The following is a 27,146-nucleotide window of genomic DNA, read 5'->3' as shown; positions in this document are numbered from 1 at the left end:
TCAATCACTGCATTGTCTGGTCCTGACTCGATTATTTACAGACTGCCGTCATATAGCTGGAATATTGCTGAGTGCGACGTTAAACAACAAACAAACAAACAAACAAACAAACAAACAAACAAACAAACAAATATTAGATGCTGGGTCATACATTCTGTCAAAAAAACAATGCTGGGTCTCTAATACTGGCACATGTTGGAAATTAATAATGATAATTTTCTGCAAATGTACCCTTTGTATCTGCAGAATTTTGAATTTTATAGGATGAGTGCCCACTTTGAACAGCATTAAACTGAATAGACGCCGGGTCAACAGCTTGCATGAAATTAATAGATGCCTGGGCGTCTAATAGAGGAAGTTTGGTATGTCCATATTAAAATAAGCAATGTTGAGCTCTGTGAAGGTCAACAGGAAAACTTTCAGATAACTACAGCAGTCCCCTATCAAAACACAGCAAGGACATCATGCAAAGTTGAGTCAGCATTGAAGGTCATTAAGAAAATCACAACATAACTTCCAATGATTTATAATGAGCCTTATTACAGTCAATATGTACTTTGAAGATGAATTGGGTACAAGTGAGCTGAAAGGCTTGGATAATGGTCAACAGGGTAACATCAAAAGAAGATTAATATTTCATCTAATACCATGTATCGAAGACAGAATCCTGCTGATGTTGTCTGCCCCAGTAGTATTCATCTGCATCTTGCATTGATAGTATGTAATCAGGGGAATATTTGCTCTACTTGTGATAAGGGTGATCACAACCCACACTGAATACAGTTCTTGCCATGCATTGCATCAAATCGGCATGGTAACTAGAATGTGGCTGCATGGACAAAAACCATCAACCTTATCCACTGCAAAATCTGAATATGTTGGACATGAGATTAAATCGGCGAAGCTTGTGATGAAAGATGTTGCTTGACTGCCCATACAAGGCTATTGTTGAGAGACACACGTCTATTTCAAGACTTCGGGACATCAGCTGATAAACACGTTGGAAGAAACAGGACGCAGATAAATCAGATGAACTGATCAAATTCTGATCCAAATTGAAAAGTTTTTTGTACATCTGGAATATAAAAGTTGATATTGATTTTCAAACTGTTTGTGCCAGAGCATGTGAAACTTCTGATGTTGGGTCCTGGGTGTAGCCTGACTGGATGATGTTATATGTATTTATTATTGGAAAATTCTTGGGACACATTCACCCTGGATTATATCTTACTCAACATTCTCGTAATGTAAGAGAAATCTGTTATTTATCCTCGCTGTTAATAAATTTCATAATTACTGTGACCTACATAGGCACATATATAGCCCTCCAACAAAGAAGATTCTGAAGACCCATTCATTTAGTTCTTAAAGACGACACATTCATTCAATGTTGCCTACTGGCAAGATCAATCATATTTACGTTCAAATCCAGACGGCAAAAACAGTAAGAGATCTGAGGTGATTGCTTAGCTTGTGTGCCCATATTTCACAACCCCTCTCCAACACTGATCACTAAAGTTACTTAAATAGCAAGGAAGTTAAAAAAACAACTCCAATTGAGCAGTGGTCGTAAGAACTACCAGAAAAAGCTTCATGCATCCCTCAAGGCCTTGAATAGTCAGTGAGTGAGTGAGTTGGGTTTAACGCTGCTTTTAACAGTATTCCAGTTATAACATGGCGTGTAAGTATTATTCGTTCAGAAATAATATGGAGTTCACAACCCGGTGGGTTCAGGAGGGACCCTGTTACCACATTCACACAATGTGTCCTTGTGAGAAATCAAACCCTGACTTTGACATTTAACTTGGACAACTGCTCCCACTGGTCTAAGTAAAGGGCATTTCAGCACACAACCATATTTGTCTTGAAGACCTTTTTATTTCCGTGAAGCGAGAAATCAGCTTACCTGCTTCCCGATACCCACAAATCCCATCTTACATGTCTAACAACCTTATTTCAATGGATCAGCCATATGCCAAGTCATTGCAGTGTTAACTACACACATACCGTCCAATTTGACAGTTCCCGATGGGCTCTCTGGGTTTGGTCTTTGTTCAGATTATTGTCCTCAATCTAATTACATCCATCAGGATCCTTGTCAATACTTACCAAACAGGAAGCGAGTAACCCCGAGACAGGCTGGATCAGATGGGCGACACAGCAGACGGACTACAGCAGACGGGGAAGACAGGTCTGCCAGTGAAAAGCCAAACACTTCATGGAAACAGTCTTTTGTCTTGGCCACAGGCTGTGGCTGCGACTTCTTCTTGGCCATTGTTGGTGGAGGGTTCTGGAAGAGAGAAATGTGTGAGAATTACAGTCATTAATTTAAGGCGTTTATTTTCTTGTAGACCTGTTTCGTTATCATGAAGGTTCTTGAAGATTCTTGCTGAAAGGTAACATTGTCCGACACATTGATGTTGTTTCCAAAGTGCAAAATATATTTTCAACAGCAATGTTGATTGTTATCAACCTGACGTTAGCAAATATGGTTGAACATACTGTAGTACCCACTGACAAAGTATTGCAGTACAGGTGGTTGGGACCAGGTGGTCAGGCTCGCTGACTTGGTTGATGCATGTCATCATATCCCAGATACAATTGTGTTCATGGATGCTCATAATGTCAATCACTGGATTGTCTGGTCCAAACTCGATTATTAAGGGACCGCTGTCATACAGCTGGAATATTGCTGAGTGTGGCATTAAACAATGAATGAATAAACAAGTAAATGAACAAAACAAGTAAATATAACAGGGAGAACTCCAGTTCATGAAGGAGCAAAAAGCCACTACTCGACAAAAACTGATGCTTAATACATATCCCACCTCTTCAGTGAACAATATTTCTACACCAATAATGAAAAACAAAACGATTCACAGACAGCCATTATGCCCAGGCATCTGTCAAAGAACTATCGTAACAAAATAACTCAGAAACAATTTCTGCTTTACTTCCCAAATTCCTATTTACACACAACACGCAGTACTAAACATGTTAACTAAAAAACCTTTTAAACATTCAAAGTCACAAAAAAGCGATAAAAAGTCTTCTATGAGACGACCATAAATCCAAAAGAAGCGAGCTTGCATACTATTCCCACTAGGACGCTGGCCACAGACAAGCAGGACTTATTGGAAAACATTTATTTCAATTTGAGTAATTGCTCTGCTGGATGCACTATTTCTTTCACTACAGCCCAACACTTCCTGTCCCCCTGTAGTGTCTATTATCTTTTGCTCACACAGCCCTAATCTATTCACTAAACGTCGTGTGGCATTATTTCATTGTTATTTGATCATGAAACCCATACTATGAAGAAATCAATCAAAACAATGCACTTGTACTAAGTGTCCACCTACTTGATGTCTGTGTTGTTATTTTTGTAAAACTGTCGCATCAACTGCTGCACTTGAGTAAATAGTTCATCCTGCTTCATTGATCAGGAGAGCACGGGGCTAGGGTATTTAGTTTGTTCTAGGAGAGCATGGGGCTAGGGTATTTAGTTTGTTCTAGAGAGCATGGGGCTAGGGGGTATTTAGTTTGTTCTAGAGAGCATGGGGCTAGGGTATTTAGTTTGTTCTAGGAGAGCATGGGGCTAGGGTATTTAGTTTGTTCTTGGAGAGCATGGGGCTAGGGTATTTAGTTTGTTCTAGGAGAGCATAGGGCTAGGGTGTATTTAGTTTGTTCTAGGAGAGCATTGGGCTAGGGTATTTAGTTTGTTCTAGAGAGCATGGGGCTAGGGTATTTAGTTTGTTCTAGGAGAGCATGGGGCTAGGGTATTTAGTTTGTTCTTGGAGAGCATGGGGCTAGGGTATTTAGTTTGTTCTAGGAGAGCATGGGGCTAGGGTGTATTTAGTTTGTTCTAGGAGAGCATTGGGCTAGGGTATTTAGTTTGTTCTAGAGAGCATGGGGCTAGGGTATTTAGTTTGTTCTAGGAGAGCATGGGGCTAGGGTATTTAGTTTGTTCTAGGAGAGCATGGGGCTAGGGTATTTAGTTTGTTCTTGGAGAGCATGGGGCTAGGGTATTTAGTTTGTTCTAGGAGAGCATGGGGCTAGGGTGTATTTAGTTTGTTCTAGGAGAGCATTGGGCTAGGGTATTTAGTTTGTTCTAGAGAGCATGGGGCTAGGGTATTTAGTTTGTTCTAGGAGAGCATGGGGCTAGGGTATTTAGTTTGTTCTAGGAGAGCATGGGGCTAAGGTATTTAGTTTGTTCTAGGAGAGCATGGGGCTAGGGTATTTAGTTTGTTCTAGAGAGCATGGGGCTAGGGTATTTAGTTTGTTCTAGGAGAGCATGGGGCTAGGGTATTTAGTTTGTTCTTGGTGAGCATGGGGCTAGGGTATTTAGTTTGTTCTAGGAGAGCATGGGGCTAGGGTATTTAGTTTGTTCTAGGAGAGCATGGGGCTAGGGTGTATTTAGTTTGTTCTGTGATAGCATGGGACTATAGTATTTTTCTAGGAGAGCATGGGACTATAGTATTTTTCTAGGAGAGCATGGGACTATAGTATTTTTCTAGGAGAGCATGGGGCTAGGGTATTTATATTGTTCTGGGAGAGCATGGGGCTAGGATATTTAGTTTGTTCTAGGAGAGCATGGGGCTAGGATATTTAGTTTGTTCTAGGTGAGCAAGGGGCTAGGGTATTTACCTTGTTTTAGGAGAGCATGGGGCTAGGATATTTACCTTGTTCTAGGAGAGCATGGGGCTAGGGTATTTACCTTGTTTTAGGAGAGCATGGGCTAGGATATTTACCTTGTTCTAGGAGAGCATGGGGCTAGGATATTAAGTCAGGGTGCAGTGACTGCAGTCCATATGATATTTTTTAGCAGGGCCTGTGTGATTTTGAACAATTTTTATCTTGAGGTTTGGTTTGTAAATATAAGCAACAACACCCTATCCATATTCATAAGCAATCTCTGCTAGCAGCAGAATCCATTGCACAATTCAGACCATAACACGAGCATCTGGTGAAGAATGGTACCAGGTGTTCTCAAGAAGGTGACCATATCCTGTACCACCAGGTGGCACCCTTCACAAATACATGCAAAGGCAAGTCAATTGTTCACCTGAAAAACCACGGGAACCTGTTACATATGGTACAAGTCAACTGCATCGGACATCATTTGGTGGGTGATGCATCAACTTTGGAAATGTCCTCCACATGTCTACCATAATAGGTTTGGAAAGCTCTACTAAGGCCAGGAATGTAATAGGTGAGGTGAAATTTGGTTTAATGTCGCCTCCTTATATAGTGACGTGCATGCACGTGCGTGTGTGTGTGTGTGAGGCTGCTTGTACTATACCGGACTGATGCCCATTTATAGTGCTAAGTCACTGAGAAACATACTGTATTTTCTTGAGTATAGTCCGCACTTTTTTTCCAAAAAACACAGCTGTGTAGAAGGGGGTGCGCATTATACACGAATTAATGAGTTTTGATGTTTTTCCCCCATGGAAAGACATTACCGTGAGCACGTAACACTGGAAATACCATGTCAACAAATCCATACTGGAGTACGCAAATTATTCATGTAATTACACTGTCTGGCTATAAAAAGTGTTCTTTGTATATCTGGACTTATGTTTGTAGCTTATTTCATTAATTTTATTCAAAATTCCTTTTAATATTGTTTTAATTAATTTCGGCGAAATCGTGTGTGAAGCGATTGGAAGATCGCAAAACTCACCGTTATTAACAGCAACCACGGTCAGATTACCGCTATTGACGCCTTGAAACGAACTTTAGTTGACAGAGAATGGATACATATATCATAAATGCCGTACTTTGAATCGTTAAAAGTCATATTTGTTTTTGTTGGACGATTCTATGTCAACACGTAATTCTCGCGATCACGCGATCACGTGCACGGGAGCCTTGACGGTGAATGGTCAGACTGGTTCCATGTAAAAGATAATACCCTGCAATAGCGATCAGCTGCTTCGCTTAGGGTTATTATTATTTTAAATATGTTTAGTAAAAGCTGCATCTAAATTAACAAGGTATTGGAATATATTATTCCTGATAAAAAAATTGTTTCAGATACAATTTTTGCCGATCCTTTCATTAAAATACTGTAAAGTTATATCATTGGGTGTGTCTTGGCCGAATCACCGGTAGATTCCAAGAAAACGTGTGTACAGCTGATTGCTATGTCCGGCTTAGTTTACGAGAAAATACACAAGGTAATCTTAATCCCTGGATATAAAACAATGCATAGTAGAACAAAAAATACAATTAAAACGGTAAATCAACATGTCTAGTGATTTTTTATCTCAAATTTCGAATTTGTTCTGACAAAGTTTCTCATCACCTGTTCGTTTGCCGGACTTCGCTGAAGGGGGTATGGTGTAATTTTTTTCATAATATTCAAATTTCTTTTTTTCCAAAATATTGAATCTGCTAGAGGGGGGTGCGCATTATACATGGGTGCGCACTATACTCAAGAAAATACGGTAATCGGGGCGAATCAGGATTCGAACCCACAATCATAGGTTCTGTTCAAGGGTGTTCAAGGGTGTTCAAGGGACGCAACTTTGCATAACCGAAGCACAGCGCTTTAGACGACTGGGTCACCCGTGCCCATTTCAAACAGAACATACTGTTATTAAAAATGTGATATTGCTATATCCTGGTTTGAGTGAGTGAGTGAGTGAGTGAGTGAGTGAGCGAGCGCACTCAACATATTACATTTCATTTGAAATAACTGAATCTTATTGCCACCATTGTTTAATGTTTAATTTGGAGAACTGTGTCAACACAATTTCAATCAGTCTGAACCAGGCAAAATGTATTCATACATTTTATAATGAACGTGAGAAGACAGACTCGGACCTCCTTCAATCACTGTCACATGTTCATACACAATCTAAATACAGCCAATTCCACCACTTCTCGCACAAACAAATCTAATCTAGTTTTCTGAAATGCAGACACACCACAACTGTAACCTTTGTGCATTTCCATTCATAAACTGTCATTTAATGAAATTTGTCAGTTTACGATCAATGTGTGGTGCAGACACTGGTTCTAAATCCGGCTGAGTATTTGCAGGATCTGACTCTCAGGCTGGTTCACCATTGTGTTTTCATACAGCATCTCCTGAGAACAAAACTTGCAGACTGTTTCAATATTTTCTGATTAGTCAAAAAGTTCCAAACTGGCAGATATTGATGAATACTTCAATGAAATGGGACACCTTTTTGTCTCAGTGATGTCTGGTGATTGAGATCCGAAATGTCTTTGACTTTGTTGTAGGTTAATTGTGGTTAGCCTTTTGAGGAGCTTTCTGCCCTGAGTGGAGTGTTAGATTCACCAGATAACATCACACGATGTAATGCAGTTAGAGGCTTCATCAGTCTTGGTAAGAAACAGAATCGTGTCTTGGAGACTTCCTAAGCCTTGCTAAGAAACAGAATCGTGTCTTTATAATATGTGACACTTTCATTTCTTTCCAAAATATTTCTTGATGTCTTGTTTTGATCTTGTCACATACCACTCAACTTCGACAGGGGTAATCAGATATGTCATTCTATTTAATCATACACCTACATATTAGAATCTGTTTAATAGCCCTTTCAAAAGTGGTGAAGCGTTGTCTCTAATCCTGACCTTGAGGTCCAAGTTTGATGAAACTCAAGTACGTGCAAAAAATGTACGCCAAGGCCATGCAATGCAAGTACTTAAGTGTTCACCTAACTTGAGCCAGAAGGTCAAGTTAGTGAATGCTTCACACACTGGCAGTGAAGAGTGAACTTCCATGTGTATAACACCGATGAACATCCGAATGAATACCTGGGAACGGGCAACTTCCATTAAATACAGGTGATTCATGGATATGAACACCAGTGAAAAACAATAGAGCTAGAGTGTATATTTTTGTTTGTTTGTTGTTTAACGCTGCACTCAGCAATATTACTGCCACATGATGACGGTCTGTAAATAATCGAATCTGGGCCAGACAATCCAGTGATTGACATCATGAGCATCGATCTAGGCAATTGGGATACAATGACATGCATTAACCAAGTCAGCGAGTCTGACCACCCGATCCCGTTAGTCGCCTCTTAAGACAAGTATAGTCGCCTTTTACGGCGAGCATCAGTTGATGAAGACCTGTTCTACCCCGGATTATTTCCCAGCCTGTACAGCAGCATGAGCACCACTGGCCCCTAGTTCCACAGTTAGGGTATCTGAATAACTGTCACCATCAAGAGGTTTTGATACATGGTAGCCACATACATGGTAAATGCATGGATGTAAAAGGTAGAATTTTGTCACATTGATGAAACATGTATTGAAACTGTTCAGACAATCTTAGGACATGATGCCCCATTGACTTTTTTTAGGACATGATGCTCCATCACCTAATTTTAGGACACGATGCTCCATCACCTAATTTTAGGACCCCATGCTCCATCGACCAATCTTAGGACACCATGCTCCATTGACCAATCTCAGGACATGATGCTCCATCACCTAATTTTAGGACACCATGCTCCATCACCCTATCTTAGGATGCTCCATTGCTCAATCAATTCGAAGCCGGAACCCAAATTAACCACATGATTAATCCCACCCTACCAATTGAGAACATGCTGAGGGAAAAACAAATATGTACAACAGAAAAAAGCAGTCGATAAAGAAACTCACATTGTGGTCAAAGTGTCGTCAACAAGCGTGTACTTAACACTATGTTCCAGCACTAGTATCAGCCTAATCATCAAGATGACATAGGTGGTGATGTTCACCGACACAGGAAAATGTCGATTGCTACAGCTTCACGGCAAGAGTGCCCATCATTCGTCAACCCAAGGAGGATCTCTACCATTACCATTGATTAGCTGAACCCATGATGGCTCTCATCAGCTGACATGGTTTAACCTAGAATATCTATGAGTCCGTGGATCATGAGGAGGTTGAACCATTAATATATTGCTGGAGCAGACTGCCGAGAAAACGGAATTAACTTAGATGCTATCAATATGGCAGGTTGAAGGTCTTATTTTCGAAGTTAACAAAAATGGGAAGGATCCACTTAGCTAATTAAACATGTAAAGGATAGAAAGGATTGAGTTTACGTATCACTCCAAGATAAGATTTGTTCATTCCACACAAGGCACTAGGAAAATTAAAACTGATTTCTTTTAAAAATGCAAAGGCATGGATGGAACATGCCTTAACATGTGTTTTCCTCATTTTTATCATTAGGGATTAAATTCAATATTTGTACAAGCGCAAAATGTATTCATATATTTGAGAGTTATACATAAAACCTCTGCACACAAGCTGGCCTAGCGCCAAGCAGGCAGAGATCCAGAATATTGACAGCATCTACTCACAACATGCGGTTACGGGGAAGCAGTCTGCAGAAATATATTGATCAGATGATTTTTTATGTCCAGGTTATTGTATTACACTGAAGGGTTGACTGATGAGTTGTATGTCATTAAGGCTGCCATTAATAGCCATTGATAGCCATTAATAGCTACCTGCTCGCTCAGACAGAAAACTGTTACTTCTGCATTACTGATTATGTCAAAAGGTAAACACTGTGGTTCAAGAGACATAGATTTGGAAACATACACGAAACAGGTTGGTTGGTAAATATTTTATACATATTTTTTTAAAAAAACTTGCAAAGTTCAGAGGGTATGAAAAGAAATGAGATGTGTTAAAGTATTGGATTGGAAAGTTGTTAATAGAACTGTTAGTGGAAGCATCTAAAAAAGGGCATGTACTTTTAACATGATTGTGGTATCTCAGTAAAATACTTCTTTTTTTTATTTGAACTTGCCACGCTTCTGCTGTTCAGCCCATGAGGGAGCTGTTTGTAGACTTTCTAAGTTAACTTTACAACAAGTCTGTCTCACAGTCCCTGAACCATTTTATTTTCCCTTCCATCCAACCCTTTCTGTAAAACAAAAGCCCTAAATGAAGCAAGTCTAGATGTTCCTCAGGTTCTGAATCTCCCATCTCACTGGGGCGCCATTTCAATCCGAATGGAGTTATTTGTTTCTATCAAAATTTACATAGTTTCCGAGGCTAAGTGTCAGTCTACCTTTCAAGCTATACTGCTGTTCAATACACTAAGTTTATTTTGGTCTTCCAAATTTGATCAGCATGCTTTCAATAACACCGGTGTCAAACATGTTCACCACAGGCTTATTTTCAGCGGCACAATTTCCTGTTGCCTCTTGGGCATCTCTAATGAGTCGATCATGTAAAGGAAGAGAGGCCATAAACAACCGACTCTGAGGATCCCCTCAGAAACCTATTGGACGTAAACCCTCTCCATATCTTCTGACAGGTCAGTGTCAACACAGATTGACGAGGTGACCAGGACATCAGCTAATACGTCTCTCAGTATCCAGAAATGGACCCTAATATTCCCCGACTCGAAATAACAGCCATTAAGCAGACGGTCATGTCCAATGCCTTGCATCAGATGTATGTATAATTTGACAGCAAACGACGTACATGCCGTTGTTGGCATACAATGGACACCCCAAACGGTGGATTCAATTTCACACAGCATGAGCAGGACTTGCTCAAATTTCCTTGGATCAACAGATCTGATGAATCGGCAATCACTGATCAATCTGCTCTTGTGGAGACACAGCAGGTATTGATTAGTGGGGGCTAGTCAAGATGAAGGATAAAGACCCGATGTGACATCGTTTAGCTCACCCTGTGCAACCTCAGCCTTCAAGCCAGAGACAGTGGCAACTGAATTAACTGGAAAGAAATTCATTACTCTTTGCTAAGGTCGTGTCTGCCCCGTGAACCGGCATGTGTCACTGTTTCCATTTAACTAATGATATTTTATTTCTATAGAATTTGAAGATTCTCTTCCTTTCCCCCCAATAAAATTACACAATTGATTAATTTAATTAACACATCTGCAAATAATCTCCATATTAACATAACCAAATTAATGTTGACATGATTGTGCACAAATACACATGAAGAAATTTGATAATCCTTGTCAGCGTATGTATTTACAGATCTCTTGTCACTGATTGAATGCAGGCATTACAAGCAGAAGATCTCTACTTCAGTGAATACTGCACAGACTGGCAGTATCTCGCTTACTGCAACTTGAATCACCATTATGAGGTCATCAGAGCTTACATAAGCTGCGTATTTGCTTAAAATATGCATTAAATAAACTGAAATATGCAGACAAATCAAATCCTAGCATATGAAATACGCAACAAAAACTATAAATAGACTATTGAAATCAAATTAATGCAACTATTAGATAAACCGATTGTGTATATTACAACTGTAATACTGTTAAACTGTAAAATGATTGTGTATCAGCCGATTGCCAAATTCACTTATCAAAATTTACATCTAGAAAAGCTTCTGCGACAAACATACTGATAGACGCCAGTTGAAAAGCACATCGTGCCTAGTCAACGTACATGTTGTATCTTAATTAGTCGCTGATTGGTAATTAAAACAATAGCCCCTTTCTAACAATGCTAGGTTTTGTAAACAAAAATGGCTTCCCAAAGAGGGAGCCGCAAGCAGACGGGTATACTGCTATTTATATACTTTTAAATGATTTACAGAGATCGTTACAAAATTTAGGTCATGACTCGCCTGAGGCAGCACATGAATATATGCTAATAACTAAAAGGAACTTGAAACAGTAAAGAAACAGAACTATTCTTGAAAAAGTCTACTAATCGGTTTACAAGCCCAACAGCCAGGACTCCAAAGAATGAGAACATATTGAATATCCAAAGGAAACAATCAATATGTGAATGATAAAATAGGAGTAAAATACTCAATAAATAAAAACATTATCTGGAGCCATGAACAAGGCAATAGGGTCTGTAGTATCTCTACTCCTGTATTGCCCAACAGTGTATATATGTGAGCGTAAATATGTTGTCCCTGAAAAATTGTTCTGGTGGAATCGATCATACCAGTTTTGTTCCTGTGGAAATTTTTTTCTTATATTGTTCCACAAGAACATAACTCCAGGTATATCGCTTTCACCAGAACAAATTTACAACATATTAATGCTCAATGCTCACATATACGATATATAAACCAGTAATCCTCCAGAAATGATACGTGGCAGTCCACTGGACAAACCCTGTCATGTAACATGTATGATCAAATATTTGCCCCCCCTTTCAAAAAAAGTTAACTACGGCCTTGATGATGAATGGCAAGTCTTATCAACCACATCTTTTTCAATAATTAGCCTATTCCAAACTAATTCACAATTATTTATGGTTTTTTTGTTTTTGAGGAGGCTAGATAATTCTGACAGAGAAATGTCACTTGATGAAACCTAGAGGTTAGAACATCTAAATTGTTAATAAAAATGGACAACACAGTATTCTTGCTGTGTTATTCTGTTTGAAAGAAGGGATATATATAATGGGTAGGTTAAAATAGAGAAAAGTCTCTTGTAGAAACCCAAAGTCTAGATTGTCAACCAAACACTCTTGCTGTGTTGTATCCTTGGCCCCATTCCACAAAACAATCTCAGTCCTATGATTGTTTTAAGGCTCAGTTAAAGTATGGGAGTTACGACTGTCTCAGTGCTACGATTGTTGTAAAGCTCTGTTAAAGTATGGGAGTTACGACTGTCTTAGTGCTACGATTGTTGTAAAGGTCTGTTAAAGTATGGGGGTTACGACTGTCTTGGCGCTATGATTGTTGTAAGGCTCTGTTAAAGTATGGGAGTTACGACTGTCTTGGCGCTACGATTGTTGGAAGGCTCTGTTAAAGTATGGGAGTTACGACTGTCTTAAGGCTCAGTTAAAGTATGGGAGTTATTGACTGTCTTAGTGCTACGAATGTTGTAAAGGTCTGTTAAAGTATGGGAGTTACGACTGTCTTGGCGCTACGATTGTTGTAAGGCTCTGTTAAAGTATGGGAGTTATGACTGTCTTGGCACTACGATTGTTGTAAGGCTCTGTTAAAGTATGGGAGTTACAGCTGTCTTAGTGCTACGAATGTTATAAGGCTCTGTTAAAGTATGAGAGTTACAGCTGTCTTAGCGCTACGAATGTTGTAGGGCTTTGTTAAAGTATGGGAGTTACGATTGTCTTAGCACTACGATTTTTGTAAGGCTCTGTTAAAGTATGGGAGTTACGATTGTTTAAGATCACTTTGCGGAATGGGGCCCTGTTTAAAAAAAGGGACAATAGAACCCTTAGGACACAGATCTTTGAAGAAAATGCGACACATAATATACATAAAAATGTTTGTCGTATTATGGTCAGGTTTCTCGTCAAGATAAAGCCAGCGGATAAAGCCAGCATCCGTTGGGGTCATATGCGGATAAATATGCAAACATAAAAGGTCAGTTGGGTACAACTTTCAGTGTTTATAAAACAAGCACAGTGTTTCCCTTGTCTGATCAAGTCAGTACTAAGCATCTGGGATGTGACCAAATTACTGGGATAATTGTTATCATCGTCAAAATAATAGTCTAAGATTCTGAAAATCAGTGATTAACAGAGACCTAGTGAAGGCATGTTACAAGTTTAGGATATAAATATTGCGAAACAATTTAGCGAGGAAACTAACGGAAAAACAGTTGGATTTAAGAATGACATAACCAATACCATGATCTAAACATATTGCTTATGCCTTATACAGAATATATAGAGGATATTATCTGAATGTGTCACAAACATAGTACGAAATGAACACGAATATAATATTCTATTAATTACTGAAGAAGATGTCGATATACAGAGACGAATTTTAGTGTTTACCTATAAGGACAGCAAGTTGCAACAGCAGCGGAACAACAATTTGTCGAATGGCGTCAACAATCTTCAGCTATGACATCGTTTCTAGTATGACGTCATTCCAACCTCACAGCACAACAAGATTTGAACGATGTCGACAATGCCGTCGGGATGACGGAAATAATACATTCTTTCCTTGTGACGTGATATGACCCAAGGGCACATATGTTTTTTATGAACCCTGATATGTTTGCCCTTGTAGGTTATATGTACCATTCCAAACCCTCTCACATTATAACCCCTGTATACTAATGACGGGATGTTATATTCCAAGCGCCACACATTAACAGAAGGCAATCAATGAGTTATGTTTGGACAACATAGTTATCCTTAGGCTTCATTTCTATTCCTCCTTCCAAACATAACTGTAGTTATGACAACCAGACATTGGAATCGGTATTTCATGATCCATGTACATGTAGAAACAGTAATTGCTTCCTGATTATTGAGTTTACACAGTACTAATCCACCCATTCTCTAGTTTCATGACCAATCAAATCATAGCAGCAGCATGAGACAAAAATCCGGATTTCAATGAAAAATATCCATATACCTTAACTGATTTGTAACATTTAAATATCATAAATTCAGCTACTTACAACTGACAAGTAACAAGAACCCATTAAGAGTAGAGATCGGCATGCCATTTCACCAAAATAAGAAAATGGGAGCAAGTACCTTGAAAGTGTTCCAGTCGTCTGGCTAATGCCTCTCCATCACACACTATTACTCCGAACCCCTTGCCGAAACCTACTTCACAATATCTAACGCTCTGCAAACAATGTCCGACAAGGAGACCATCTTGTAATCCCCAGGAAAAAAATCTTTAAGCCTTTCATCTTGGGACTTCCCCAACCTCTCAATCATAACAACGAGAAATTTTTCGAAAGCTTGATAATATCCTGTCTAAAACATGACCAGTATAATAAGGATTCTCCAAGCCGAGTCTAATCGCAATTTGCCGAGTTCTGAAGGATACACAACCTATTTCTAATTTATGAGTCTTGTTGATGAGTATTCCCTCATACTTTCTTACACAATGTGATACCGCGTTATAGTGTTCATCCTTGCATTGAATGAATGGCGACTTCTATGGAGTCCTAATTGAAAATTATTAACCTATGTGTTCAGGTCATCATAATCCTGTCATAACGATCAAAGGATCAATCTTACATTAGAACAAGTTCAGTCTTCCCATTCCTTCCAGACTTACAGCAATATTTACTGTGTAAATGGTTCCCATACGAAAATATTTAGGAGACGTCTTTCATCAGAGGATGGCGAACATTCAGTGATCCATATGATAGACAAGAAACCTTGGGACAACAAGTTCTATGATCACAACATTTACACACTCGAATGTTAGTATCATCATGATTGGCTCGATCAAGGATGTTTATTTTGGAGGCTTGATTAATGAGAACTACATTTTACGAGTGAAAATCTTCTGGAACATTTGTGACAATCACCATTTTCTCACTTAAGCCAAAAAATCTGATATGCAGCATAATCATTATAGCGATACAGATTACAAAGAGATGCAATTATTTTCAGATTGATCATCAAGTTTTCTCCAATTCATTAGTCCTATTTTTGATTGACTGTTTCGTCTTGTCAACAGGAACACTTCCGACATAAAAGCAGTGTGGCATTTAGTGCTCCGAGGCTGTCATGCAGTCCTTCATCAGTTTTATTATCAACACATAACCATAATTATTTATTGTAATGAGTATCACTCCCCTAATAAGTTCTTCCTACAGGGCAGCCATCTTACACAAACAGTCATACCACTAAAAACCTTCAGGATGCTACATCTTATATAAATCCCAAGTTGGTTGGTTTGTTTGTTGTTTAACGCCCGCTCAGCAATATTCCAGCTATATAATGGCGGTCTGTAAATAATCGAGTCTGGACCAGACAATCCAGTGATTAATATCATGAGCATCGATCCATGCAATTGGGAGTGAATTGGGATTGATGAGATTCATCAACCAAGTCAGCGAGCCTGACCACCCGATCCCGTTAGTCGCCTTTTACGACAAGCATAGTCACCTTTTATGGCAAGCATGGGTTGCTGAAGACCTATTCTACCCCGGAATCTTCACGGGTCTAAATCCCAAGTGAACGTATTTGACAGGCTAAACAAGCAATTATTATGACGTCCATGTCTCCATAAACACATGATAAACCAAAAAAAGAAATTTCTGATTTTTTTCATATTTCATCTACAGGTTTGTTTGTGCTAATAATTAATTTATAAGTCTGTGAGGTTATTGTTACTGTTGACGTATCTATTTATAATAAATTATTTCATTTGCTTTTGTGTATGTGAATTATAAATGCGAAAACATTATTATACATGTAGTCAATTCTTAAATATATAGTTAAAGTTTTGATGCTTTACTGAACAAGTAAAGAACTACTATGTGTCATCTCATGGTAGGAGTATGGTGGCTTGTAAATAATTGACCTGGACCAGACAAACAAGTGATTGATATTATGAACATTCCATGGCATTGAGGTACTAGACCATGCAATCAACCAAGTCACAGAACCTGACCTCACAATCCATTACCTTGGGGGCACGGGTGGCCCAGTTGTCTAAGGCGCCGCAATTCGCTGTGCAGAGTGGCATTCCTTTAACACACCAGAAACCTATGATCGTGGGTTCGCCCCGATGATGTTTCTAGGTGTGTCAGCACCATACCCATGGTCATGGGTTTCACCAAAGTGGTAAACCTCTAAGACCTGCATCACTTCAGGCTTTCCTCCCACATCAAGCTGACACGTCATGATATAACTGGAATACTGTTAAAAGCGGTGTTAAACCTAACAAACTCACTCACTCACTATCCATTACCTCACCTCATAAGACAAGACAAGAGGGTCAAGTCAAACATAGCATCCAGTGATAGAGATGTGTTTAGAGTTAATGTGGGAGGAAGAGTTTAAGAACGAAATATGGGACATGTGTTTATATTTAATTGGGGTAGCAGGTAGGTGTAAAAAGTTAATGGAAGGTGCGTTAGAGTTAATAGGGGGAGGTGTTAATAAGGGTAGATGTGTTTTGAGTTAATTAAACATACAGAGCATGCAAATGAAATATATAATTGTGCACAAAAAAAGACGGGCAGAGAAAAAAAACTTGGATCCTATGCCTTTATATCTGCTCAGTCAAATGTAGGTCTAGCAGACAATGTTACCCATTATCTACAGTCCGTTTGATTCCATCTGAGACCGATGAATTGCTCACTAACTCAAAATCTAATAATTGCAACAAAACCAAAATGTGCACAGCGACATGAATTGGACAGACCAACTCTGAGGAGTTTACGAGTATCTTAAAGAACATGGCCATTCAGTTTTGCGATTGCCCCCCTATCATTGCGATTTAAACCCAATAGAACTAATTTGGGGTATCATTAAATCGGATATTGCCAGGCAAAATACAACATTCAAACTGCGGGATGTACAGAAACTGGTTTAACAATCAATAGACACCATCAAGCAGGAAACGTGGCAAAAGTGTGTTGAGAAAGTTGTGAATGAAATAGAGAGACATTATTGGGATCATAGTGGATTGGACCATGCCACAATCAAGCCAGTGATCATCAGGGTAGACTCGGACAGCGGCGATAGCGATTCGGACAACAGCGACACCGATTCCGAATGCACTGTCATGGTTTCAGAAACCTGCAACAGTGACTCCGATTGAACACCCAAAATGGCTTTTGAGATGACCCCCATATACGTTGCACATGCTTGTTCATTACCTGGCTATTCCATGAGCGACTGGTCCTCCATGGTATGGGATGGCGAAAAATGTCAACAATATTATGATCGTTTGTTAAACAATTTTTTTATTCGGGTGTCCAAAATTATGAGACAAACCATCAGAGTTGGTCTGTCCAATTCATGTCGCTGTGCACATTTTGGTTTTGTTGCAATTATTAGATTTTGAGTTAGTGAGCAATTCATCGGTCTCAGATGGAATCAAACGGACTGTAACAACAACTCTTTCCCTCCTGTTTGGCAAAGACACACAGAAAATACAGCGCATGTGGGACCTAGCAGACGTTAATCCGTCCTAACCATACACTCACTGGATGGCCGTCGCCTGATTTCGGGGCTACTTTCCAAACAACATAAGAAAACCAGCAATTCAGATTTTCAACAAGCAATTCTGTCCATATCGCATACAAATTACATTAGCTTTTACAGCAAAGCTGCTCTAATTACCAGGCTAAATCTACATTACCACAAATAATTCTCATCAAACTTGGCAACAAAGTAGCCTCTAATACCAGTCCTGTGATCTTGTGTGATGTAACGACTGGTCAATAACGGTTCATCACCTGGCTCAATATCCTCTTTCTTGGGTCAGATGACACTGGGTATTGACTGACAAACGCATCGACACTGAATCGGGTGATAATGATGTTTGGCCAGTTTGTCAATTCTGACATTCAGCTGGTGATCAAAGACAATGTGATAGAGAGGTCATCGACAGTCTTGATGCACCAGCGCCGTGAGAGCACGTTAACACCAGCTACATTAAGACACAAACCAAGTCATGCATCGTGTTCATTACCCCTTGTGTAGTGTCAGCGTGGATCATAGGTTACGTAATATTCAGTGGCATTTTGCATGATACTGTAATTGAAGTAGCTGTAATGAGGCAGTCGATCTTTCTGTGTAATATTCCTGTCATTCCAGCTGTGTACACCAGGCATTGTCTTCACGCGATACTATCGGAGGATTGGAACCTCAGTCTTTGGCGTGACGTGACGAGACACCTTAACCTACCAGCCTTGGTGTACGCTATTTTCTTGAGTATAGTGCACATTTTTTCCCCCCAAAACACAGCTGTGTAGAAGGGGGTGCACATTAAAAACGTCATAATTAGTTTTGATGTTTCTTCCCCCAATGCAATGACATTACCGTGAACACGTAACAGCGGAAATACTATGTCAACAAATCCATACTGAAGTAAGCAAATTAATCATGTAATTTCAATGTCAGGCTATAAAAAGTGTTCATTGTGTATCTGGACTTATGTTTGTAACTTATTTCATTAATTTTATTCAAAATTTTGTTTAATATTGTTTTAATTAATTCTGGTGAAATCAAGTGTGAAGCAATCGGAAGATCGCACAACTCACAGTTATTAACAGCAACCACGGTCAGATTACCGTTATTGACGCCTTGAAACAAACTTTAGTTGACAGAGAATGGATACATATATCATAAATGCCATACTTTGATTCGTTAAAAGTCATATTTGTTGTAGTTTGACGATTCTATGTCAACATGTTCATGCGATCACGTGCGCAGGAGCCTCGACAGTGACTGGTCAAATTGTTCTATGTAAAAAAAAATAAACGGCAATAGTGATCAGCTGCACCGAAGTGCTATGCTTAGGCTTATTATTATTTTAAATATATTTAGTAAAAGCTGCAACTAAAATAACAAGATATTGGAATATATTATTCCTGAAAAGAAAATAGTTTCAGATAAAAAAATTTCCAATCCTTGCATCAAAATCCTGTAAAGTTATATCATTGGGTAAGTTTTTACCGAATTACCGGTAGATTCCAAGAAAACGAATTACCGGTAGATTCCAAGAAAACGTGTTTACAGCTGATTGCTGTTTCTAGTTTAGTTTACGAGAAAATACACAAGGTAATCTTAATTCCTGGATGTAAAACAATGCCTAGCAGAATATAAAATATAATGCAACGGTAAATCAACATGTCTGGTGATTTTTTATCTCAAATTTCAAATTTGTACCCACCAAGTTTCTTATCACCCGTTCGTTTACCGGAATTCGCTGAAAAGGTGCAGCGTTATTTATTTGTTCATGCGATTGTTCGTGAGTGAGTGGGGTCTTAGGCAGCTTTTAGCAATATTCTATCAATATCATGGTATGGTGCGGGACACCAGAAAAGGGCTTCACACATTGTACCCATGTAGGGAATAGACCACTCGGCAACCCTACCACCCAGTTTGTAGAAACTTAAACCCTAGATTTTAAGTAGCATGTACAGCACGTCCAGTAATAGTTACAGCCAACGGCCATCTCTTGGCGACCTATTCTCTAGTTCTTGACCAAGCGATGACACAACAGAGTTTCAACACTGAACTGAGTGACCAGACCCCCATTTTCTCCTAGCTTCAACTTCTCCCATTTGCAATGCTCACTTCAGCCTGGCACTATGTAAAAAATAATCTTGTTTCTTGAGAACTTTGTTTATAAATCAGTCCCACATGAAAGTGTCATTTCAACTGTGAGATAAAATCTGAAACTTCTGTCACCTTATTCACTGGCAAGGTTTCCTACACTAAAAATGAACATTATGATGTCTTCTTGCACCAATATATCACAAGTCATTGTTTCAGAAGAAAATGGTTGCTTGGCAACCAAAATAACTCCTCACATAAAACAAGTTTTAAGGGAATAGCTGCTATATGAGTTTGCAGGAAGTAAATTCAAAACATGCAACATACTACACTCTTTTGGCTTCCTTTGTACAATTTGCTGTCAGGGAATAATAATCCGATCACAATGACTTCACACGAGGTATCAACTCCTGCCATGTTCACCCATGATGTTGAGTTCTGTGCCCTCTTCCACAAAGTGATGCTAGCGCAAAGATTATCACAACTCCCATACATTAACATAAGCTTACGACAGTCGTAGCGCTGAGATGATCACAACTCCCATACCTTAACATATGCTTACGACAGTCGTAGTGCAAAGATGATCACAACCCCCATACTTTAACATAAGCTTACGACAGTTGTAGCGCAAAGATGATCACAACTCCCATACCTTAACATATGCTTACGACAGTCGTAGCGCTAAGATGATCACAACTCCCATGCCTTAACATATGCTTTCGACAGTCGTAGCGCGAAGGTGATCACAACTCCCTTACTTTAACATATGCTTACGACAGTTGTAGCGCGAAGGTGATCACAACTCCCATACTTTAACATATGCTTACGACAGTCGTTCCACAGTAGCTTATTAAGGCTATAATAAATGAGATTTTAGATTTTCCTACCTAACTGCCTTATACCAAATAATCTTTCATCACTTTATTGTCCAAGTTCCAACAGAGGAAGATAACTGCCTCATATGTTGCCCTGTTGTTTTCCTTGAAATAAAGAAATTATCAAAAATTCGTCAGGTGACTGGTGATATTGACCATTCTGCACCTGTTCCTGACTCTGGGCCTTCTTTGTAACAGTAATCCTACACGAACTCTGTCCTTCTTGAATATGTGATTGTTGTGACAACAGCCATTCTCCCCACTACAAATGATCTCACCATAGTTCTGTTAATCTGTGACAACAGCCATCCTTCCCACTACAACTGTCTGTCATAGTTCTGTTAATCTGTGACAACAACCATCCTTCCCACTACAACTGTCTGTCATAGTTCTGTTAATCTGTGACAACAGCCACCTTCCCACTACAACTGTCGATCATAGTTCTGTTAATCTGTGACAACAGCCATCCTTCCCACTACAACTGTCTGTCATAGTTCTGTTAATCTGTGACAACAGCTATCCTTCTCACTGTGTTAATCTGGGAGAGAGCTACAAGACTTGTATTACTGGATCGCTTCCAGGAAAGGGTCCTATAGATGTTATTCAACAACCCTAAAAAGCAGATTCCACACAAGGTCATTCTCATATAGATTTACCAGTCAATTTCCCCTGTATCTCATGGAACTCTTTGAAGTTGTGAATGAGAGTCATTCCCCACTCAGCTTCAGGCCACATGGCTAAGTATTCTCAATCAAAAATCTCGCCGCTGTGTGATCTATACATGCCTGCCTACCACCATTTTATCGCCCGGTTCTTTGAATCCAAATCCTGCTCCAAATATAGTACCTCTGATGCTGTGACAATTCTTCAGTCACAATTCAGTCTGTAATATGTCAAAAGGTTGGAAGCATGTTTACACAGTCAATCATGGATATTGATAGCATCCATGTACCCAAAATACTGTCTGGGCATCACACTAAATATAGGATTTATACTGAAGAATTAATAACATCCATATCACTAATCTTCTTAATGTTCGCGCAGCCATTGCCACAGGAATCTGATTAAGAATTAATGACCTGCAGTAGAATTCTTTGATGTATCAGTTCCAAAATATTATCGTTCATGTTTAAACCGTGAGTAATTTCTATCATTGCAAGCAATGTCGCATAAACATGCTTAATGTCGGCAATAATCATGCCCTTGATCACTAGTCAACGATGAATGTATTAGCTGACCGGAAACCATTGTTGAGGAAAGTGATTTCTTATATTACATGGTTGGAATAAAATCCAATATCATTCGGCACCCAAACAGCAATTAAGTTGAAACCATTGTTATTGTACAAGATTAAACAAAAAGTAAATACTCTTTATGGCTCAATAGTAGTCATTGATAATCATTAAGAAAAAAATTGCATGTATTTGTTCAAAGTATCGTTTTATCAGAATAAATGAATATTTAAGAAAACATTAAAAAATAGATTAATGGGACCCTTATTGACCAAATCTGGAATGTTCCTGGAATTGCGGCGGCAAAAGGTATGCAATATGACTTCAGGTCAAATCAATTCAGTCCAAGCAATGGAAGATCGAAGTGAAAATGAATGCCAGTCTTCGGCCTGAGCGAATCCTTTCACAATCGAGTCTCGAGGAAATCAGGCAGTTCAATACCTACACCTTTAAGTGTTTTCACTTGAATTTTCAGGAACCCCCGTTACTTTTTACATCCTCTTTCTTGAGTGGTTTTAGTGCATGTATTTTCCAGATAGCGAGTTCAGCTTGAACGAAGACTTTAAACAGGACCATTTGCACTTTTTACAAGCTATTTCTTCAACATGGCCAATGATGCTACAAAATTGAACATTTTATCACCAGGCTTTCAGCACACATGATGGAATGTGTAAATTTTGTTTCAATTGAAATCTATCTTGCTTAAACGATTCAAGAAATTATATTTGTATTTCACGCTGCAAATACATTAGTCTGCTACAGATTTTGACAATTTCAGTTCCTAATGTTTGGATGGGGTAGTCTCATCGTCCATTTAATTATTCACATCACAATCAGGCTGAGAAGGACAAAATGTCACTGTTCTCACTGCATCTCTCTTAAAATTAGGGCGTTCTGGTAACTGCAGTACGACAATTACTTTTACCAATAGTACAGACATTTTCATGTTATTGAGGGCACCTAAAAATAGGTTATATAATTGCAATAACAACATGTTTCATTTACATATTTACTTTGCTGGTACTACTTAACGGAACCTGACCATGCTGACAGTCAATTTTGTTTCCAAATTGTAAAAAAACAAAATGTCTGTACTAACTGGAAACATACAAATAATATTCACCCCATGTTTTAGTTATTTCAGGTACACGAGGCTACTCTGTGTTCAATTCACTGCTGTAATTGGTATGAAAGCCCTATTGCCATTGGCCAATTCTCTTACAACAGCCAATCAGATTGAGTGTTCCTTGTGCACACTGCTCAAGACTGGTGAACAAAAAGAATGAAAATCAAAGTTGTTTTTGCACATTTAATAGTTCTTCTTATCAGTTCTTCTTGCATAATGTCACGTCGCTATTTTCTAAGTGCAAGAATCCTAGGCGCGACACCAGACGTTAAAACCCATTTCACCACAGGTAATGCATTATGTCAATTTAGTATAGTGTAACAATTGTGAAAGGGAATGTGAACCTTGTCAAGGGGGGGTATAACTGTCATGACTGATGATAACTGGAGGCAAATATCATACTGTGCTCTATAGACAAAGTGAACATCGAAAATGTTCAGATAGTGAGTGACTGTGTTGGGTTTAACGCCGCTTTTAACAGTCTTCCAGTGATATCACGGTGTGTCAGCTTAATGTGGGAGGAAAGCCCGAAGTGATGAAGGTCTAAGACGTTTACCACTTTGGTGAAACGCACGATCTCGGGGATGGTGATGACAAACCTAGAAACATAATCAGGGTGAACAGGGATTCGAACCCACAATCATAGGTTTCTGGCATGCCCAAGGGACGCAACTGTGCACAGCGAATCGCGGCACCTAAGATGACTGGGCCATCTGTGCCCCACTGTTCAGATAGAAACAGTTTGTGAATCTGAACAAAAACATGAACCCAGAAATTATGTTGATATTTGAACCCCTTTGCAGGCGTGGGTAACTTGAAATATTTATTGTGAATATGGAACGTGTTGAAAAACTTGTTGGTTTGTGAAGTTTCTCGATTTGATCAGCTGACAGGATGCGGAAGGGCTGTGTTCTTTAACATCTTTACTAAACTAAATATGTGATAGTAATTCTATGCATAACTCCAGTTTTTTAGAATTCCACATTGTTTCCTTTGAGTGCTAGAACAATTTGCCATTTTTCTCCCTCCTGCATTAGACATTTCACAATAGATATCCCACAAAACAAGCACAGTGTTCCCTCGCTATTCCATATGGCGCTAACTCGGTTATAGCATGTGGTAAAGAATGGCTCACAAAATACACTTACATTTTTATTAAACTGATGTTTTCCAATGACACAATGTTTTCCCCATCTAAAGAAACATTATCAGCTGATCACCGCGATCACATAACACCGGAAATACCAGTCAACAAAGTGTATTTGGTCTGGAAACACAGGTAGATCAAAAGGGCAAATAATTACAGGTAGATCAGAAAAGCAGAGAATTACAGGTAGATCAGAAAAGCAGAGAATTACAGGTAGATCAGAATAGCAGAGAATTACAGGTAGATCAGGAAAGCAGAGAATTACAGGTAGATCAGAAAAGCAGATAATTACAGGTAGATCAGGAAAGCAGAGAATTACAGGTAGATCAGAGGGGCAGAGAATTACAGGTAGATCAGGAAAGTAGAGCATTACCATGATTACAGGTAGATCAGGAAAGCAGAGAATTACAGGTAGATCAGAAAAGCAGAGAATTACAGGTAGATCAGGAAAGCAGAGAATTACAGGTAGATCAGAAAAGCAGATAATTACAGGTAGATCAGGAAAGCAGAGTATTACAGGTAGATCAGAGGGGCAGAGAATTACAGGTAGATCAGGAAAGTAGAGCATTACCATGATTACAGGTAGATCAGGAAAGCAGAGAATTACAGGTAGATCAGAAAAGCAGAGAATTACAGGTAGATCAGGAAAGCAGATAATTACAGGTAGATCAGGAAAGCAGATACCGTATTTTCTTGAGTATAGTGCGCACCCGTGTATAATGCGCACCCCCCTCTAGCGGGTTCAATATTTTGGAAAAAAAGAAATTTGAATATTATGCGCAGAAAATTTTTACACCGTACCCTTTCAGCGAAGTCCGGCAAACGAACGGGTGCTGAGAAACTTCGTCAGTACAAATTCGAAATTTGAGATAAAAAATCACCAGACATGTTTATTTACCGTTTAAATAGTATTTATTGTTCTGCTAGGCATTGTTTTAAATTTAGGGATTAAGATTACCTTGCGTATTTTCTCGTAAACTAAGCTGGAAACAGCAATCAGCTGTACACACGTTTTCTTGGAATTGACCGGTGATTCGGTCAAGACACACCCAATGATGTAACTTTATAAGATTTTTTAATGCAAGGATCGGCAACAATTGTATCTGAAACTATTTTATTTATCAGGAATATTATATTCCATTATTTTCTTAATTATATGCAACCTTTACTAAACATATTTAAAATAATAATAACCCTAAGCGAAGCAGCTGATCGCCATTCCCGGGTATTATTTTTTACATGGAACATGTCTGACCAGTCACCGTCAAGGCTCACGCGCACGTGATCACGTGATCGCGAGAATTTCATGTTGACATAGAATCGTCAAACAAAAACAAATATGACTTTTAACGAGTCAAAGTATGTCATTTATGATATATGTATCCATTCTCTGTCAACTAAAGTTTGTTTCAAGGCGTCAATAGCGGTATTCTGACCATGGTTGCTGTTAATAACGGTGAGTTGTGCGATCTTCCGATCGTTTCACACACGATTTCGCCGAAATTAATAAAAACAATATTATAAGGAATTTTGAATAAAATCAATGAAATAAGTTACAAACATACGTCCAGATATACAAAGAACACTTTTTATAGCCAGACAGTGTAATTACATAATTAATTTGCGTACTTCAGTATGGATTTGTTGACAAGGTATTCCCGGTGTTTCGTGCTCACGGTAATGTCTTTCCATGGGGGAAAAAACATCCAAACTCATAATTCGTGTATAATGCGCACCCCCTTCTACACAGCTGTGTTTTTTCGAAAAAAAGTGCGCACTATACTCAAGAAAATACGGTAATTACAGGTAGATCAGAAAAGCAGAGAATTACAGGTAGATCAGAAAAGCAGATAATTATAGGTAGATCAGAAAAGCAGATAATTATAGGTAGATCAGAAAAGCAGATAATCAGTTTCAGTAACATTGTATGTCACCTATTTAACAAACAAGTACAAAAATCCATAAGACCACAAATTATTAAATTTTCACATTTGTTTAACATTGTATGTTTAATTCCCTCACACAAACTCGTAGCATCCCTACTGCAGGAGTACAGGGCATGTGCCATGTGTTTGTTTGTTGTTTAACATAGCACTCAGCAATATTCCCGCAAAATAATCATGTCTGGACCAGACAATCCAGTGCATGAGCATGAGCATCAATCTGGGTAATTGGGACACGATGACATGGATGAAGCGCCATGTACCACGTGTACCACAGGAAGGTTATGGTAGACATGACAAAAGACTAATCAAGGTAATATCAATGGTAGTCATATTTCAACAAAACCATTCTGGAAAAATAAGAGAGCTCACCAAGGTTATTAGTGCAAGTATGTCAAAGCTCCATCATAATTCCAGCAACCACTTTCTACAAATAAAACATCAAATATTATCTGACCTGGCGGTGAGTGCATTTTTTTTATCTTTTTGTGTTCATGTTTTAAGGATAATGATGCAAAGTCGTAGTTTAAATCACTATGATGACATCACGCTGTTGCAATTGCAGTTGTTGCTGAGCATGGAATTCACTGGCCATTCTGAACAAAATTTAAACAAATAAAACTGACACAACTATAGGTGATAATTCAAAATTATAGAGATATTAAGTATCAACCATAACATGGTTTAAGCCCAAAACATTTCTGTTTTTTTGTTTGTTGTTTAACGTCACACTCAGCAGTGTGTCAGCTATATGACAGCAGGCTATAAATAATCAAGTCTGGGCCAGACAATCCATTGATTGACATCATGGCCATCGATCCACGCAATTGGGATATGATGACATGCATCAACCAAGTCA

At 38.9% G+C, this 27,146-nt stretch overlaps 1 protein-coding gene across 1 annotated transcript in view; it reads right to left on the bottom strand.

Annotated features, from left to right (window-relative positions):
* LOC124131351 (vitamin K-dependent gamma-carboxylase-like) overlaps window positions 1–27,146 on the bottom strand; it is a 101,222-nt gene that overhangs the window by 60,872 nt on the left and 13,204 nt on the right. Inside the window, exon 2 of the mRNA XM_046494573.2 lies at window positions 2,110–2,290. Coding sequence (XP_046350529.1) covers window positions 2,110–2,275 — 166 coding nt within the window. The 5' untranslated portion in view covers window positions 2,276–2,290. The remainder of the gene's footprint in view (window positions 1–2,109; window positions 2,291–27,146) is intronic.

The sequence above is a fragment of the Haliotis rufescens genome, unplaced genomic scaffold, assembly GCF_023055435.1.
Source record: "Haliotis rufescens isolate VD_foot unplaced genomic scaffold, xgHalRufe1.0.p SCAF_20, whole genome shotgun sequence".
Classification (NCBI taxonomy): domain Eukaryota; kingdom Metazoa; phylum Mollusca; class Gastropoda; order Lepetellida; family Haliotidae; genus Haliotis; species Haliotis rufescens.
Note: the sequence above shows the minus strand (reverse complement) of the source record. Positions and strands in the feature narration are given on the sequence as shown.